This window comes from Pezoporus occidentalis, unplaced genomic scaffold (assembly GCF_034315485.1).
Source record: "Pezoporus occidentalis ecotype Australia unplaced genomic scaffold, CSIRO_AGI_Poc_V1 ctg86, whole genome shotgun sequence".
Lineage (NCBI taxonomy): Eukaryota > Metazoa > Chordata > Aves > Psittaciformes > Psittacidae > Pezoporus > Pezoporus occidentalis.
The window spans coordinates 1,581,492-1,596,837 of NW_026916220.1; the positions used below are offsets into that span (position 1 = coordinate 1,581,492).

The following is a 15,346-nucleotide window of genomic DNA, read 5'->3' on the forward strand; positions in this document are numbered from 1 at the left end:
GCTGGGGTGCCATTGATTATTTTGGAAATTATTTTCACCAAAGGATGCTGGTACCTCTCCCAGTCTGAATCTATAGCCCACCAGGACTAGAGCCAGGGGCGTTCCTCTAATAACAGAACAGTAATGTTACTTCTTATTTTACTTATGCCACAAATCACACAGCTTGATAGCTAGGAAAAGTTCCTGGTATACATATTTCATTTTAGCATGTATAAAGACATCCACGTGATTTGTAAGTGTAATAGTAAGTGTGAATGCTCTGAGAAAAGTCATATTGGTCACAGAATCCATAACAGCTAGCTCCAGGCCTTAAGCCTGAAGGTGAAAACATATATGAGGTACAGTTTCTTTTGTGTTATCATCAGGAAGCCTATCTTGCTGGTTAACAACTTGTATTGTATTTTGTCATATCTTCTGAATAACCTCACTAACTACTTAATAAAACACTTCAGAGTAAGTAAAATAATAATAAATAGTGCTCTCTTCTGTACCTTGTTAAAGTGAGTATTATTTCCTCCATGTGTTTAACCTATTTACCGATGTGTTTTGGCACTGCTACGTAACATAATAGAATTTTTCAAACCAGCACATTCAAACACCTTCCCGTTTTCTTGTGTAATAGATACCCTTTTTGCCCTTAATGGCACTCTGTTATGATCACACTTGGCACAGAGAGCAGGGTGGTTTTTTATTCCAGTCATCTGACACACCATGCTTGTTTTGGCTTAACATAAAAGTGTGTTTCCTTTTACCAAGTTCATGACAAAAATGCTCCTCTGACTTACGAAATTTCTGGCATGATCAGTTTATTGAACTGAGGATAATCACATAGTATCATTCTTAAGCAAGAAATAAATCATAAAAACAGAGAATCATAGAATCAACTAGGTTGGAAACGACTTTAAGATTACCAAGTCCAACCACTGCCCCAGGACTGGCAAGTCCACCACTAAACCATGTCACTAAGGGCCTCATCTACACAGTTTTTGAACACTTCCACGGACAGTGATGACACCACTGCTCTGGGCAGCCTGTTCCAGTGACTGAAGTGACTTGCTGTGAAGAAGTTGTTCCTATTATCTGATCTAAACCTCCCCTGGTGCAGCTTCAGGCCGTTACCTCTTGTCCTATCATTTGTTACTTGGGAGAAGAGACCAACCCCCACCTCACTACAACCTCCTTTCAAGCAGTTGTAGAGTGATAAGGTTCCCCCTGAGCCTTCTCTTCTCCAGACTAAACCCCCCCAGTTCCTTCAGCCATTCCTCATCAGATTTTGCCCCAGACCCTTCACCAGCTTTGCAGCCCTTCTCTGGGCTTGCTCCAGCACCTCAATGTCACTTTTGTAGTGAGGGGCCAGAACTGAACACAGGATTCGAGGTGCAGCCTCACCAGTGGTCAGTACAGGAGGATGATCACTGTCCTGGCCCTGCTGGCCACGCTATTTGCTTCATGCTAGTTGCTATTCATTTGGTATTTGCTAAAGGCTTCAAGAAGAGGGTGCTTTTAGGGTGTTTTTTAAAGACAGCCATTCTCTGCTTCCACCCCATGTCTGATCCCTTTATATGGAAATGCTTTACTTGTAGCAGTCAAGGCCTTCAAGAGCTGCACTGTCCCACAAGCGTGTGAACACTGGAGTGCTCCATGGATTTAAGCTCCAAGTAGGAGTCAATGAACACTCTTGTGTCAAAGATGGACAAGGACACACACAAAAATCCCAAACCAACAAACTGGAAAGATCTACTTGCTTTCTTTGATTAGTCATTACTTCAGCGGAGATCCTTACACTAACTAGACAGGTCTTGGGTAGAGGGGAAATAAAATTTTCAAAGAATTAATTTTCCTCATCAATATCACTCTGGCTTTGCTTCCACTAAGATTCAATGAGTTGCTCCTTGTCAAAACTCTCATTTCATAAAAGCTGTGTGAAGCTTCAGTTTATGAAACAGTAGGTAAATATATTTAGTGAGCAAGAGACATGTAGCAAAACATCCCTGCAGACAAGGGAGCTCCTGACATTATACCATCTCTCCCAGTCTCTCAGTTCTGTTGAAAAACCACTAGATGGATGCCAGCGGGACACTGTTTTTGAGATCTCTGCAGTGAAAGGTGCCTAAAAGCTATGGTTCATTTCTTCCTGTCTGCTGAATACAAAAAACTCCACGTAGAATGGGAAATTCATGCAGAATGCTCAACTCTTTCAAAGGTCCAGATAACTAAATATGAAAGGCTGTGAAAGGAGTAGGGCTGAAGAATATCCCACATTTGACCAACAGACATGAAGGCAGCACAGCTATTCAGAAAATAGCCTGGGAGTATTCTTCACTGGGGTTCTGTTGCACCCAATAAAGCACAGGATGAGGAGAGTGTCGTGGTTTAAACCCAGTCAGGCAACTCGTTCACTCACTCCCCCACTTCTTTCCCTCCCCCTACTCCCAGAGGGATGGAGAGGAGAATCGAAAAGAATGCAGCTCCCATGGGTTGAGATAAGAACAGTTTAGTAACTAAGGTATAACACAAATCACTACTGCTACCACCAATAATAGCAATGATAAAGGAAATAGCAAGGGAAGAGAATACAACATCTCACCACCAGCTGACCGATAACTCACCCCCCCCAGCCCAACCAAGCTCTGCCCGACACCTCCTCCAACCCCGCAGTCCCAGCCCTTCTGGGTAACTCTCAGTTACATCCTGGGCATGACGTGCTGTGGTATGGAATACCTCTTTGGCTAGCTTGGGTCAGGTGTCCTGTCTCTGCTTCCTCCCGGCTTCCCCTCCTCCCTGGCAGAGCATGAGGCTCACAAAGTCCTTGGCCAAACAAAACGTCACTGTTATCAGCTCTGTTCCCAAGCCGAAAGTCAAAACACTGCACTGCACCAGCTACCAAGAAGGAGAAAAATGACTGCTACTGCTGAACCCAGGACAGAGAGGAAAGAAAATAGTTCATATTACTTTCAAGTATTCTTATGCCAAACCTCTCAAACTGTGGCTTTTAGGTGAGGCTATCTGAACAACAGAAATGAAGCAGAATTTTTGCTACTGCTAAAAAATCACCATATTTGATCGTACACTACACAGTAACAACTGATTTTACTCTGGAGGCTTTTGGAAGTTGTGATCTGATAACACACTACAGTTTTGATGCTCATGACTCCCCAGCTCAATTTTATTTCTCTCGTGTTTTGGCTGAAATGTATGAGTGCATGTGTGTGTGTATTCATGCACACTCATACACACACGTGTGAGTATGCATGCATACATATGCATGTGTGTTACATCCAATTCATGTTGCAGGTTTTGGTTTACAGGACTTCTGGTAGACGATCAGTCTGTCTGGAAGAAAAGTACGCCCACAAACATCACATGGAACGAGCTGGTTCTGGGCGCTGATCCAGGCAGCCTCATTTAAAGAATTGAGATCGTAGAAACCTTTGGCTGGAAAATTAAAAAAAGAAAGTATCAGCTTTCATTCTGCAGACCCACATTCAACTCTTTATGGAAAATATTTTCAGGAAATACCTGTTGACTGAGCCTTTCAGTTTAACCAAACCATATTGCTTTTGCAAATGAAAAAGAAAGAAAAGAAACAAAAGAGAAAAAAAAATACATAAAAAAGATTCTGCTTTTTGTCCCAAGGGTTGAATTAAATTAACTTCAAACTGAATCATTTTGTATTGTATGAGAGTACAGAGAAAACATAGATCATGCTATGTGTTATGAGATGCATTCTCAGCTAATTATTAACATCTTTACGTACACACTATTATCAGCAAATTTCACTTTTTGGCTTTACTTCAAGTGCTGTTCAATGAGCATGTGTTATAGCAATGGTTAGGGGCATATCGTACTTGAGAATATGTTCTTTGTACTTCTCTGGAAAAGGGGCCGAATTTTCTTCCTGTTAAAGTCTATGCAAGCTTTGTCAGTAAGTCGGGTTAAGCTTAGGTAAGCCTAAAACCTTTACAGACAATACCTACAGTTCTTGTAAGCCATAGCTTCCAGTGAGGTCATTGCAGTAGTGCATCTATTGTCATCTAAACACTAACCCAGTCTTACCCTCAGTTATTTTCCACTGTGGGAAGAGTGACTGCTCGGAAAGCTCAGGAGTATTCTTCAAACATTCACTTACATCAGATGTATTTTCAATATTTTATTTGAGTATTAAAAAATATCTTGTTTACTTTCATCTTGAAATGGATTTTCACACAATGTTGTTTCAAACTGATTTCCAAAGAGGCCAGGTAGGTTGCTCAATACCTGGATTTAGATCTTAAGAGTATTCATTTGAAGTACATGCAGAACAAAATCTACATGGCTCAATTTGAAGATGTATTTGCTTTGCTCGTCTCAAAACGTATGACAATAGAGAAAAAGAATAAAAAAAATTGGTTTTGTCTTTGTACTGCTAGCAGCAGACGATATTTTAAAAGAAAAGGATTTGTGCATTTAAAAATATTCCATGGTTTCTGTCATTGGCACATGATAGACCTCTTCATTAAAGGCCCATACAGTTTTAATATGATTCATATCTATTGGTTCACATAACCACAATAAGCCTTAGATCTCTTAATATGCCTGTTCCTAATGTTCTTTTTGTTAGAAGAGCAACCAAATAGTGTTTCTTTTCTTGGCTGAGACAAATATCCCCTTTGCTTGCAGGAAATGAATGTGTATTTTCTGTACTTCGGAAAGTTTATGGAATATAAAAAAAAAAAAGAGAAAGAGAGATGACTTTCTCCTTGCAGGCATGTGTTAGGCATTCCGCAAACAAAACACTGTGTAATCAGGGCAGTGGTTGTCTTCCCGTGACACTTGAGTTTTCAGAAAAAGATTTATGAAAGTTATAAAAAGTTTTATGTAAGCAGCTAATATTTCTAAGCTTTTTTTTGAGCATCGGCTGTTCCATTCAACAACAGGGGTAATCCCTCCTCCCTAAATTGAGAGACTGTGAGACATGCAGTACGTGTATGTGGTCTCAAGGTCAGTTATAGCATTTACCAGATGATTGCGAGTAAGTCTTATGGAAAAAGAACAACACTGAGATTATTTTCTTGAGGCCAGGAGCATGAGGCAACTGCAGGGGAAACAGAAATTTTAGCTTAAGCTACAGAACCGCTCAGACTTGCATCAGCAGGCATTTAAGAACAGATGCTGGAAGCAGGTCAGTGTCCCCTGGGGAACCATGGGCACACACCACCTCATAGGAGATGGTGGCGCCTGATATGACTCATTGCATAAATGAGACAATATTCTGATTCATATCTGGGAGCCTTTTGCTGGATTGTTCTCTCAAAGAGTGGTTGTCTTTCTGCTTTCACTCCTTCAAAATAAAATAGTGTATTTCAAAATAACCTGATTTGTCCTTTTGCGTCCTCCTTTTTCAGATGGAATTCTCATTTTCTCCATGTTTTTTACCACACAACATGTAATATTAAGAAGAGCTTAACAAAAAGAGCAAATACAATGAAAATGCATTTTCAAATCTGTCTTTTACTACAGATTCAACTCTTCTGCTTGGAATTTGTTAACAAAGTCCTGATTTGATATTATTTGAGCTATGATTATTATTATTTTGGACAGCTGACTAGTATTCCCAGTGACCCTGCTCTTTTCTGTGTATGTCTTCTGTGGACATATTTCTTTGTACTGCTGCAAACTGATCTAGTGTGTGACTCTTTCACAGTGAGCTGTAGGAGAATTTGCTCACTTTTACAGACATTAGGGGAAGCTGCAGGAAATCATGGGGAATATTAAATAAAGTGGGTGAATTAACTGCCTGTGAGCAAGTGATGCAAATTTGGCCCAAAGTAGCTCAAACCAGCTGACAGGGCCAGGGAAAGCATCAGGCTGACATGGTGAAATAACTTTATGTGGGATTTGAGCAGTTCTAGGAGCAGCTTCTAGGCAAAGCACAGTTAATATTTCCTTTTGGTCCAATATTGAGTACATACTCCTGAAATACATATGGGAGCCCAGGTCTGTTGGGTGCTAGGGATCATCAGTTTTCATAGATCTGAAGAGGTGGGATCTAGGCAACTTACAAAACAGAACCTACAGCTCAAACACACATAATTGGCAGAAATATAATATTTGGTTTATACTACATATATTTTTTCCCCACTGTGTTTGTAATACAAACATTATAATAGTCTGACAAAGAAAGGCTTGTTCTAAGGCTTGTAAATCCTCTGGATGTTCATTGTAAAAGATACTACATTTTCACCCATAAATATATTTTGATAAAAAATTGAAACGACAGTATATGTTATGGGGGGATTTTACAGAACCATGGAATGGTTAGGGATGGAAAGGACCTTAAAATCATCTAGTTCCAATCCCATTAAATGACCTTAAGGTCCTAAGTCTAACACATTTTAAAAATACCTTTTTTCTACCAGTCATCATGCATCTAGTATTGTATTTCCTATTTTACCACAGAACTGGAGGCCACTCACTATTTACCACTGTTAAGTGCTAGTGTCAGGCTGTTTTTTCTAACCAATGCTGTAAGTGTAAAACCTGGCTGAATTATCTATCGCTATGTTGAAGGGTATTTTATTTTAATGACTGTATGAGTCAAGTCCATACATTATCCTTGAATGCTTTTTCCCATTTTAAAAAGTGTCTGTTTACAGCATTGGAACTAGTCAAATGGTAATGATGTAGCTGTGAAGCAGTTTGATAATCCTTTTGTGTTTTGATTCAGAACATACTGACACATAAAGAGGACTGTCCCAGGAGGCATGTTCCACAAGGCAGCAACTACTCTTATTTCTCATGGATGCAATACAGAAGGAGAACAAGATAGTCAACAGAAAGCTTAAAACAAGCCTTTATGCCTACATTCTCTTTGGAGTGAACAGGAGATATAAGTACTTGCAAACCATGAAGTTTAAACTACTACTTAAACTACTGCTTAAATTTTATTTTGTTTTTATTCCTCCTACTTTCTTCCTCCCATTTTCTTATTTCATCTGTAGCTTACCTTGCACAGGTATGACTTCAGGCATTTTGGGCCCTGGCCTTCTCAGGTGCTTGGGTAGCAAGGCATTCTCCTGGTGCCATTTTTTCAGGCATTGTGGCTCATGGATACTAATTGATTTTGTTCCATACTCACAGCCACATATGTAACAAATCACTGTTGGTGGCTGTCTTATCACTTGTGCCTGCAAATAATAATTGTGAGAATACTGTTTTCAGCATTAATTTTGAGTGAGAACAACTTTGAATTGAAACAATCATATAGATTAATGAAACTATACCGTGAAATCAGTGTAACTGTATCAGTTTATCAGTTTTGTTTTTGTCTACATACAGTCTTGAAGCTTGTAAGGAATACTCTCATTAACTGGCCAGCTGGGACAGGTAGGTTCCTGCAGATATTGGGCTGACGATCTGTGTGTGTCACCTAATTAATACTTAGCTATGTAAGTTTTAGATCTTTTATTTTCACATCACCGAGTTGGTGGAAGTGCTGAGCACCTTCACATGCAGAAACAATTCCTCTGCATGATCAAGTTGCTCCAGCACAGTGTCCACCTTAAATGCTGAAGCCCTTTTTTTACCTACCAAAGGCAAGGATCATGGAAAACAGCAACAAAAGCTTCCTTAGTTGAACTGCTGATGTCTAGCACAGTGGCAGAAAGACCCCATCTCCAGGCAGAAAGAACATAGTTAAAGCACTGTGTCCAGCCTTAGGATCTCTCTTCAGCCAGCCAGTGAAGGTAGCCGTTTCAAGCTTGTGATTATGGTCCCTAATGATGTGTAACTTCTGCCACAGACCAGCAAGATGGTAGAATTCTTGGTCTGGAAGGATTAAAACCAATCCAGGATTTTTGAGGATTGGGGGAGCAAAATAGGAACTGTTGTTTGTTTACCTTGAAGGCCTCAGTGTGAACTTTGCCAGTGACTGCAGTGAGGGCAGAACTGTATGCTAAGCAAGTCATTGTTTCTGCACTGCAGATCTGCTTTTGTTTGCAGAGAAAAACATCTCAATGGAAGAAAAAAATCCCTCAACCAGAAACACCACACATGCATATTCTAAGCTTGAAAAATATATAATTACGGTGGTATTGAGGATAATGGGTTTGAGTGTGTTGTTAGGTGTGTCCTGGGCTAGGCATGCTGTCAGTACGAGTGCTGCTCCAGAATAGTGTAAAAATGTACTGCAGGGACAGCACTTTGAGGCATGCTGATGGGTCTCACAACTGCTAGCACTGCCTGCACTACTGACTGCAGAATACCAGTAAGAGTCATGCTATAGGCTGCCCCCTAAAGGCAGAGGGACAGCCCTTCCAGACCAAACACAGGAAGCCTTTCTCACTCAAAAAGGGAGGTGGGGATTTCATTTTCTCATCTGCTTCTGTGTAAGACAAAGTATAACCTGTTTCTAGTATTTATGATTCTTTCTGTGTATTCATCAGTGTATTCAAGAAATTGGGCAGCTTTTCTCGCATTTATGCTAGAGTCTGAAAAAGTCATTAGTGAATGATCTGCATAAGCTTTCTTTCCTGTATCACACATGTAAACTCAATTACGTGAAGAAATACTACTCTACAAAATGTGTTTTTGCTGGGAAAAGTTGGACTTCATCTGAAAAGTTCTCACAGTGACTTGAAATATAACTTATCCAAAGATGTTTTTTTCCAAGGACATTTTTGTCCGCTTAACTTTTTCCTTAGCTATCTTTGATAACAAAGTTTTTTATATATATACATATCCTTCTCTTCCTGTCCATAGCTGAATATAGCAACAGCTGTTTTAAGAATGCCCCCTAATTTTTCATTATCAATTTTCACCTGCTTCCTTACTTCAGCTCTTGAGCTAGATCTTGTCTGATACGGAGATAAGACTCTCGGTGCAGATACAGAGTCTTTTGAACATAGTGAATGTTTTTTTGTAGGCTCCAGAGAGCTTTAGATAAAGATACTACAGTCTAAACCCTTGAGGTCAGGAGGGTCATTTCAGTATGCATGATTATCATGGGTATGTTTATAGCATTTTGAAAATGGTTTTCTAAAAAAAAATGCTAGGCATAAAAACACTGGAAACACATTTTCCTCACTAGATTTCATTAGCTAGGTTCCTGACATTCAGTGAAATAGATTATTTATTGGCTGAAAATGAGGAAAGAGCAACTTGATTTACAGTCACTTTGTAGAGACTCTTTACATACTACCAGAACAGGGAAACGGGATCCTAGTACAAATGAAAATCTTGCTTATTTAGCCTGCACTGCACTTGCCAACATATGGGGCAGCATAATTAAAAAAAAATGTATAGTTTCAAGGGGACTTAAGTCCTGATATTAGACAGGTAAGAAATCACTTAAAAAATTAAATACTCTCAATAAATTTAACAGACAAACAGAAATATCTTTGTAAAAATCAAATAGTTTTTCATCTTAGCTGTATTTCCCTAGTGAAGATAGCCTTTTGTCTCTGACTGCCTCATTCAAATCTATTACACTTGTTTTAAAGTTACTGTGATGTTTTACTATTGAACAACTGCCACAGATCAAGACAAGAGCTAGTGATCTCTATCCAGGGAAACCTGGATACATTTCCACAGTTTTGAGATGATCGTTCTGGCAGTCTCACTTGAAAACCCAAAGATTGAATGAGCAGTACTGTGAACCCTCCACGTTGTGACAGAGTGTTTATAGGCTTTATATGTTTATATAGCTTTTGTGTTGCAAATGAGTAAAACCAGGCGTGCAGTTAAATAGAGGATTCTGGTTCTAAAGTTATCTATTGGGATTGATTCATAACTAAATCCTATTTGTTCAAACTTTGTTTAAGAAATCTGTTCAAGTAGAAATGTCTATTTTGTAACTTCTACAATTAAAAACTGTACAGAAACAATAGCAGAGACCAGAATTAATTAAAACCGATCAGATCACTCTAAGGATGGATTTATTCTTTTTTCCCCCCAGAAATGCAGTGAGTTTGAGCCATCACCACAAGTCCAATTATGTACAGAAATCCTTCTCTGCAAATACACATATGTTAAAAAGCTGAAAAATAAAACTTGAAGGAGAATATCCTTACAGTTGGTAGTAACAGCTCTGCTGTTGCTTCACTGTGGAATCTAAGGTATGATAAGCTTTATTTTTGGAATTTCTACAGCTGATAATATTTATCCTTCATTTCTTTTTCTCTTCAGTGTGCCTGTCCCAAATGTCACATCTGGAGGCCTGCAGTTTGAAACTAAACTATTTTTGGAACCACCACAATTTTCCAACCCAAACCACTTGCAGGCCAGTGGCTAGGCTGTCTGCTCACTGCTTTGTTTTTCACTTTAAAAAGGGTTGTAGGGAAGGTCTGTTCCTGAGGATATGTGTTATTATAAAAATACCTACAAATACCTGACTGTGCAGTTAGACTTTCCTCTGATGTCTCAGTATTTTCTTTTTTCTCCAAGACTGCTAAGTATGTCTGTGTGACTATGAATGAAGTTATTTAGCTCAGAGGGCTATGCCACTATGTATTTTCAATAGACCCAACATTACTTGACGTTAGCCCCAGGCTGCTGTTATGGTGTTATGTGAGGTCAAATCCTCCCATACTGCACAAAGCTTTTAATTTCTTCTTAAGTACACCCAATAAAACTGACTCCCAAAACCCCCTCATAAATACTTATCGTCCGGGACTGTGCATCCCCCACACCTTCCTTATTTGGTTAATTATGCATGTATTTGAATGGGAGGAGGGGAGGCTTCCTGCTCTAGGCCAGAGCTCTCACTGTAGGCTTGAACTGCCCAAGGAACAGAGGCTCAGGAAAAGATGGGTGCACACACTTAGCAACAGCGTTGTGTTGTATGAAAGCAGCCTTTTCCACACATTTCTCTCTGGAAAGTAAGAGGTATTTTACATAAGGGACAGGGACAAGCTGTAGCAAGGCTCTCACAACCATTTGAAGGTGCATTTCAAAGCCCTCTAAAGTGCTGTTAGCCACTGCCCTGACACAACAGCAGATTAACATTAGCACAGGTCGTACACCTAAGTATGAAATTTCCTTGAAAAATAAAGTAATTCTGCCAGATGATGAAACAAAGATTTTACTCCACTGGAAGCACTAGAATATCACATTTTACCCCTGATCTGCTGTCTTTTCAGAGAAATACATTAGTATGATGAACATGGCATTTTGTGTAAAGGCAGAAAAGCGGCAAGATCAATTGTTCGCAGTGGCAATACTCAGTAAGTTTCACTCAAACCATTCACTGTCCATTCTCATCCAACTTTCTACATTTGCAAATATATTTGTATTCTTCTAAGATGTTCAAAACTTAGAAACTGTTTGAAACAGAGGCAGACAGTTTATCACTGACTTCTCAGCTTCATTACAATTGCACAGCCTCTGAAAGAGTTTTCATTTTACCAAGTAAGTAGGTGACTTCATGCTAGAGCAAGGTGCAACATCAGTATTCTTTTGCTATACAAGTTTTCAGAACTTGTGTTAAAATGCATTGTAATACAGTAAAGTCCCTGAAATATTATTTTTAGATAGTTAATTTGATAAGAAGAAAACAGCAGGTGGCAGCATCAGTTGCTAGTGACACGTCTGATAGGCTTTTAGGAGCAGCATTATCTGCTGTCAAAAAAACTGTACTGCATATACCCACAGCAAGATATTTATTTTCACTTATATGTAGCAGACTATTTGGTCTGTGAAAGAATAAAAAACACACTCTGCTCTAGTGCAGTTCTGAGTTTCTGTATTTCCAGACATCACTTCCATTGTCTGGGATATCACAGCACAAACCAAACAGAATTTCTGAACTGAGGTGACCCCTGTCTCTTTATAAACATAGACTGTTTTACACAGAGAGACATGATTAACCCAGATGTGTTCATGGATTCTGAAGGGAAGGACAGTTAGTGGAAGAGATGGATTATGGAGGCTGTTGAGTCTCCAGGTATAAAGGCATTTTATGGTGAACTAAGTGTTTGCAGTAATGATACTGGTCTAGCTAATCCTGCACCAGCTAAGGGAAAGATTGCTCCAGGACAGATGCATGCACATAAAAGGGTTTGCAGCTGTAAAGTTAAAATGCCCTTCACATGATATAGCACCAAATCAGTCAGATCTTTATTTTTCAAATGAGGAAACCCCAGTTTTTTAATTTAGGACATCTTTCACTGCATGAGGTAATTTGACTTATATAATGGTTGGGGTTTGTTGTTTGTTGTTTTTTTTTTTTTTTTTACGGTTGTTCCTTCCCTCTCGCATTTTGCTGAATCAGGACTTTCAAACGTTTAAAGCTCCAAATGCTTTCCTGCCAGGACCAAAGCAGGTTGCCATTTCACTCCATTACTGGTATTCTTTAACAGAATTAATAAGCAGCTGAGCAGCTGGTAAGGTGAACAAAATTAAAACCATATGCTGGAAAAATATTAAGAGGACTGTAGAGATGACCCAGACCTTATCCCAGTTCATAGAGAACTTGCAGGCCTTCCGTTAGCTTACTGCTTTTCAACATACTTCAGTGTGGACCTTTCAAAGCTTTTAACTGGAGCTGGTGACCCTCACACACACCTATGGAAAAGAGGCTTCTTTTGACCACTTCGCAGGTTGCCAGAACTGAGCAGCTGCTGGGATCACAGGATGTCTCTTTCGCTCTCTCCGTTTCTATCTCTGCCTTTTGTACCTCTGTTCAAAAGGACAGATATAAAACTAATAAAAATGAAGGACTTCAGAGAGGCAAAATCACCCTTTCCTGAAAGTTATTGTTAATAATAAAGTCCTTCAGAGTCAATTACAAATTGCAGGCTGTACAGCCTTATTGCTTCTGCTGCAACTGATGAACTGTGACTGCTTGCAAGTAAATGAAGAAACATGTTGCTCACACAGAAGGAGGAACAGATTTGAATACATTTCTGCAGAGCTCATGGAACTGAAAAGTGGAAATAATAATGTTTTTCAACAAGTCAATGGATGTGACTGAACCCACACAGGAAGAAGATACCGTGCAAGAGAGCAACAATTTTGCAGGGTCACTCTCAAAGCCAAACCACACTCTAAACTTGGTTGTTTTGTGTTGCTTTGCTGTTTTGTATTTTTGTTTTGGTTTTTTTTGGTATCATAACTATGGACACTTCCCCTCTCCCCACACTTTTTTTAATTTAAACATACAGAATTATGTATGATGCATAAAACCCTGTGTTTCACACCTATGCCTTTCACTGAACAATCACCTTTTACAGGAATGCCAGTTCTTTGGTAAAAGGTAAAATATAGCATATCACATCTCTCCTAAAGCTATAGATATACCTGTGCAGCACTTTGAACTGTTACTGGGTGATTTGAAATCTGCTGATAAAAGATCTGAGGACTGGACCTAACCTGCCAATAACTATGAGTTAGTGGCCTTAAATAGCAAAATATAAAAATGACCCATGTTGTCTTCATTCTCATGTTTGTTAAGGTAACACTATTATCTCCATTTCACTCAACAGATGGAAAATATATCATGCTTTGACTTTTAAAACATCTTCATAAATGCTCTGCATAGCATTGTTCTCCTTTGGTGACTGAGAAAGCTAAATCCCATTTTCAAAAGTAGTGTAGGCAATTATGAGTCCAACCTCCAATGAAAACAAACAAACAAAAAAGCCTTTTATTTTAGACACTGGGACTAAACATTTACCTTACAAAACTCCTGGCCAAAAGACAGCCTGTGTAGAAACAAGTGCAGGATAAAAAAAAATCCATTTTCCAAAACTTTGTGTAGTTATTGGATAATGTGAATCAGCTTCTTTATTCTTGGATCTTGAATAAAATTCAGTGGAAAGAAATGTGCAGTCTTATTTATTTTGTTGTTATACCCTGAGTTGCTGCTTTTGAACATGCAGTACTCAGTAAACTCATGTTCCACGCCATGGCTAAGAATAATGGTAAAAAATGAAAATCACTGGAGAGCTTACAGGATAATGAAACCACTGCATTTCATGTTAGCTAAATAAAAATACTCAATACCTGCTAAAAAATAAAATTCAAAGCTTGCCTGACCTGCCCAACAGAAACTACTTGGGAACCATAGCACACAATGGTCCCTTTTGGGGACATAATTCTTACAGGACCACAGAGTATGAGAACCCAACTTCCCCCTTTCAGTAGGAAAATCAGAAGAAATAGGAATAAGCAGTTTCCCTTGCACACACAGTATTACCCTTCCCTTTACATACTGTTCAGCATAGAAACATGTGGCTTGGAGCCAAAAGACCCTTCTGAAGGAAAATGATTTTAAATTTTATGGGAACCCAGTCTTCCCTTGAGTGCTTAGCATCAAAATGGATCCACACCCTTTCATACAGCACACACTTAGCTATTTACCTTGTCTGATGTGGCTGGTGCAGCACCAACTCTTTCCTTGACTGGTCTTAGATGGATCACTTGCTGAGCCAGACCCAAAGCCTGGGCCTTTATCAGATTTAGTGGGGCTAGTGCTTGATTGCCCTACAGTGCGGCTACCTCCTCTGCAACACTTTTCCTGCACCATGAGACGGTCAGGAAAGAAGGTTCGGCCACAGTTTCTACAGGGCAGGAGCTGGGCTTGAGCACTCTGATAAGCTGCCTCGTTTTCAGCTGCAAGCGTATAGGAACCACCAGTAAGGACCTCAGGTTTCTTGGGCTCAGGTCTTCTGAGATGACTTGGTAGCTGATAGTTTTCAGTACGCCACTTCTCTAGGCACTGGGGTTCATGTATAGATATAGACTGTGATCCAAATTCTCTGCCACAGATATAGCATATCTTGAAGCAAGGTCTTCTTTGTGGGATGATGGGCTGATTTGGTGGCATCTGAGATATGTTTGAAGACTCTGTTTTGCTACTATTGCAGTGCCTGGTCTCCTGTTCTTGGGTCCAGCTTCTGGATGCACTACTTTGGGCAAAATTCCGGGAAGATCTGACACATTAGGTGGTGAAACCTGCTCTGAAGGCAAGATGCTAGAGACACTAGCATGGGCTTCTCTGGCTCTTGGCAAAGCATTACAGGTTTTCTTCACATTCTTATTCTCGATATTTCTTTCCACGAAGAGTACATTTCAAGAAACTTCTCTGTCTCTGACACAAAAAGGTCTTGGGAAAGTTCTTGTTAGCCAGCATGAAGCTCCATCTTCTTAATTCAGTTTCATGGGCCAGACTATTCTAGGGACTTCAAAGCTTGAAAACTGCATTTAATGGCCATTTCAGTAGTGAAAGAGGGTTTCTGTGTGGTTTTGGTCTGTCTTTTGGTTTTACATGATCCTGAAATAAATTAAATCAGGACATACTAATGAGCACCACCTCTCTTGTTAAGGATACCAACCAATATTTTATCACAAGGATGAGTTTGCATTAGTA

At 39.5% G+C, this 15,346-nt stretch overlaps 1 protein-coding gene across 1 annotated transcript; it reads right to left on the reverse strand.

The window, feature by feature from the left end:
• Window positions 1-2,931: 2,931 nt before the first annotated feature.
• Window positions 2,932-15,039, reverse strand: ZNF475 (zinc finger protein 475; the record flags this gene model as incomplete). Its single annotated transcript, XM_062604485.1, is given in 5 exon segments — window positions 2,932-3,435; window positions 6,986-7,166; window positions 7,459-7,565; window positions 14,338-14,826; window positions 14,829-15,039. Coding segments are annotated over 5 exon segments (1,140 nt in total), but the record flags the coding sequence as incomplete, so codon positions are not given.
• Window positions 15,040-15,346: the final 307 nt, after the last annotated feature.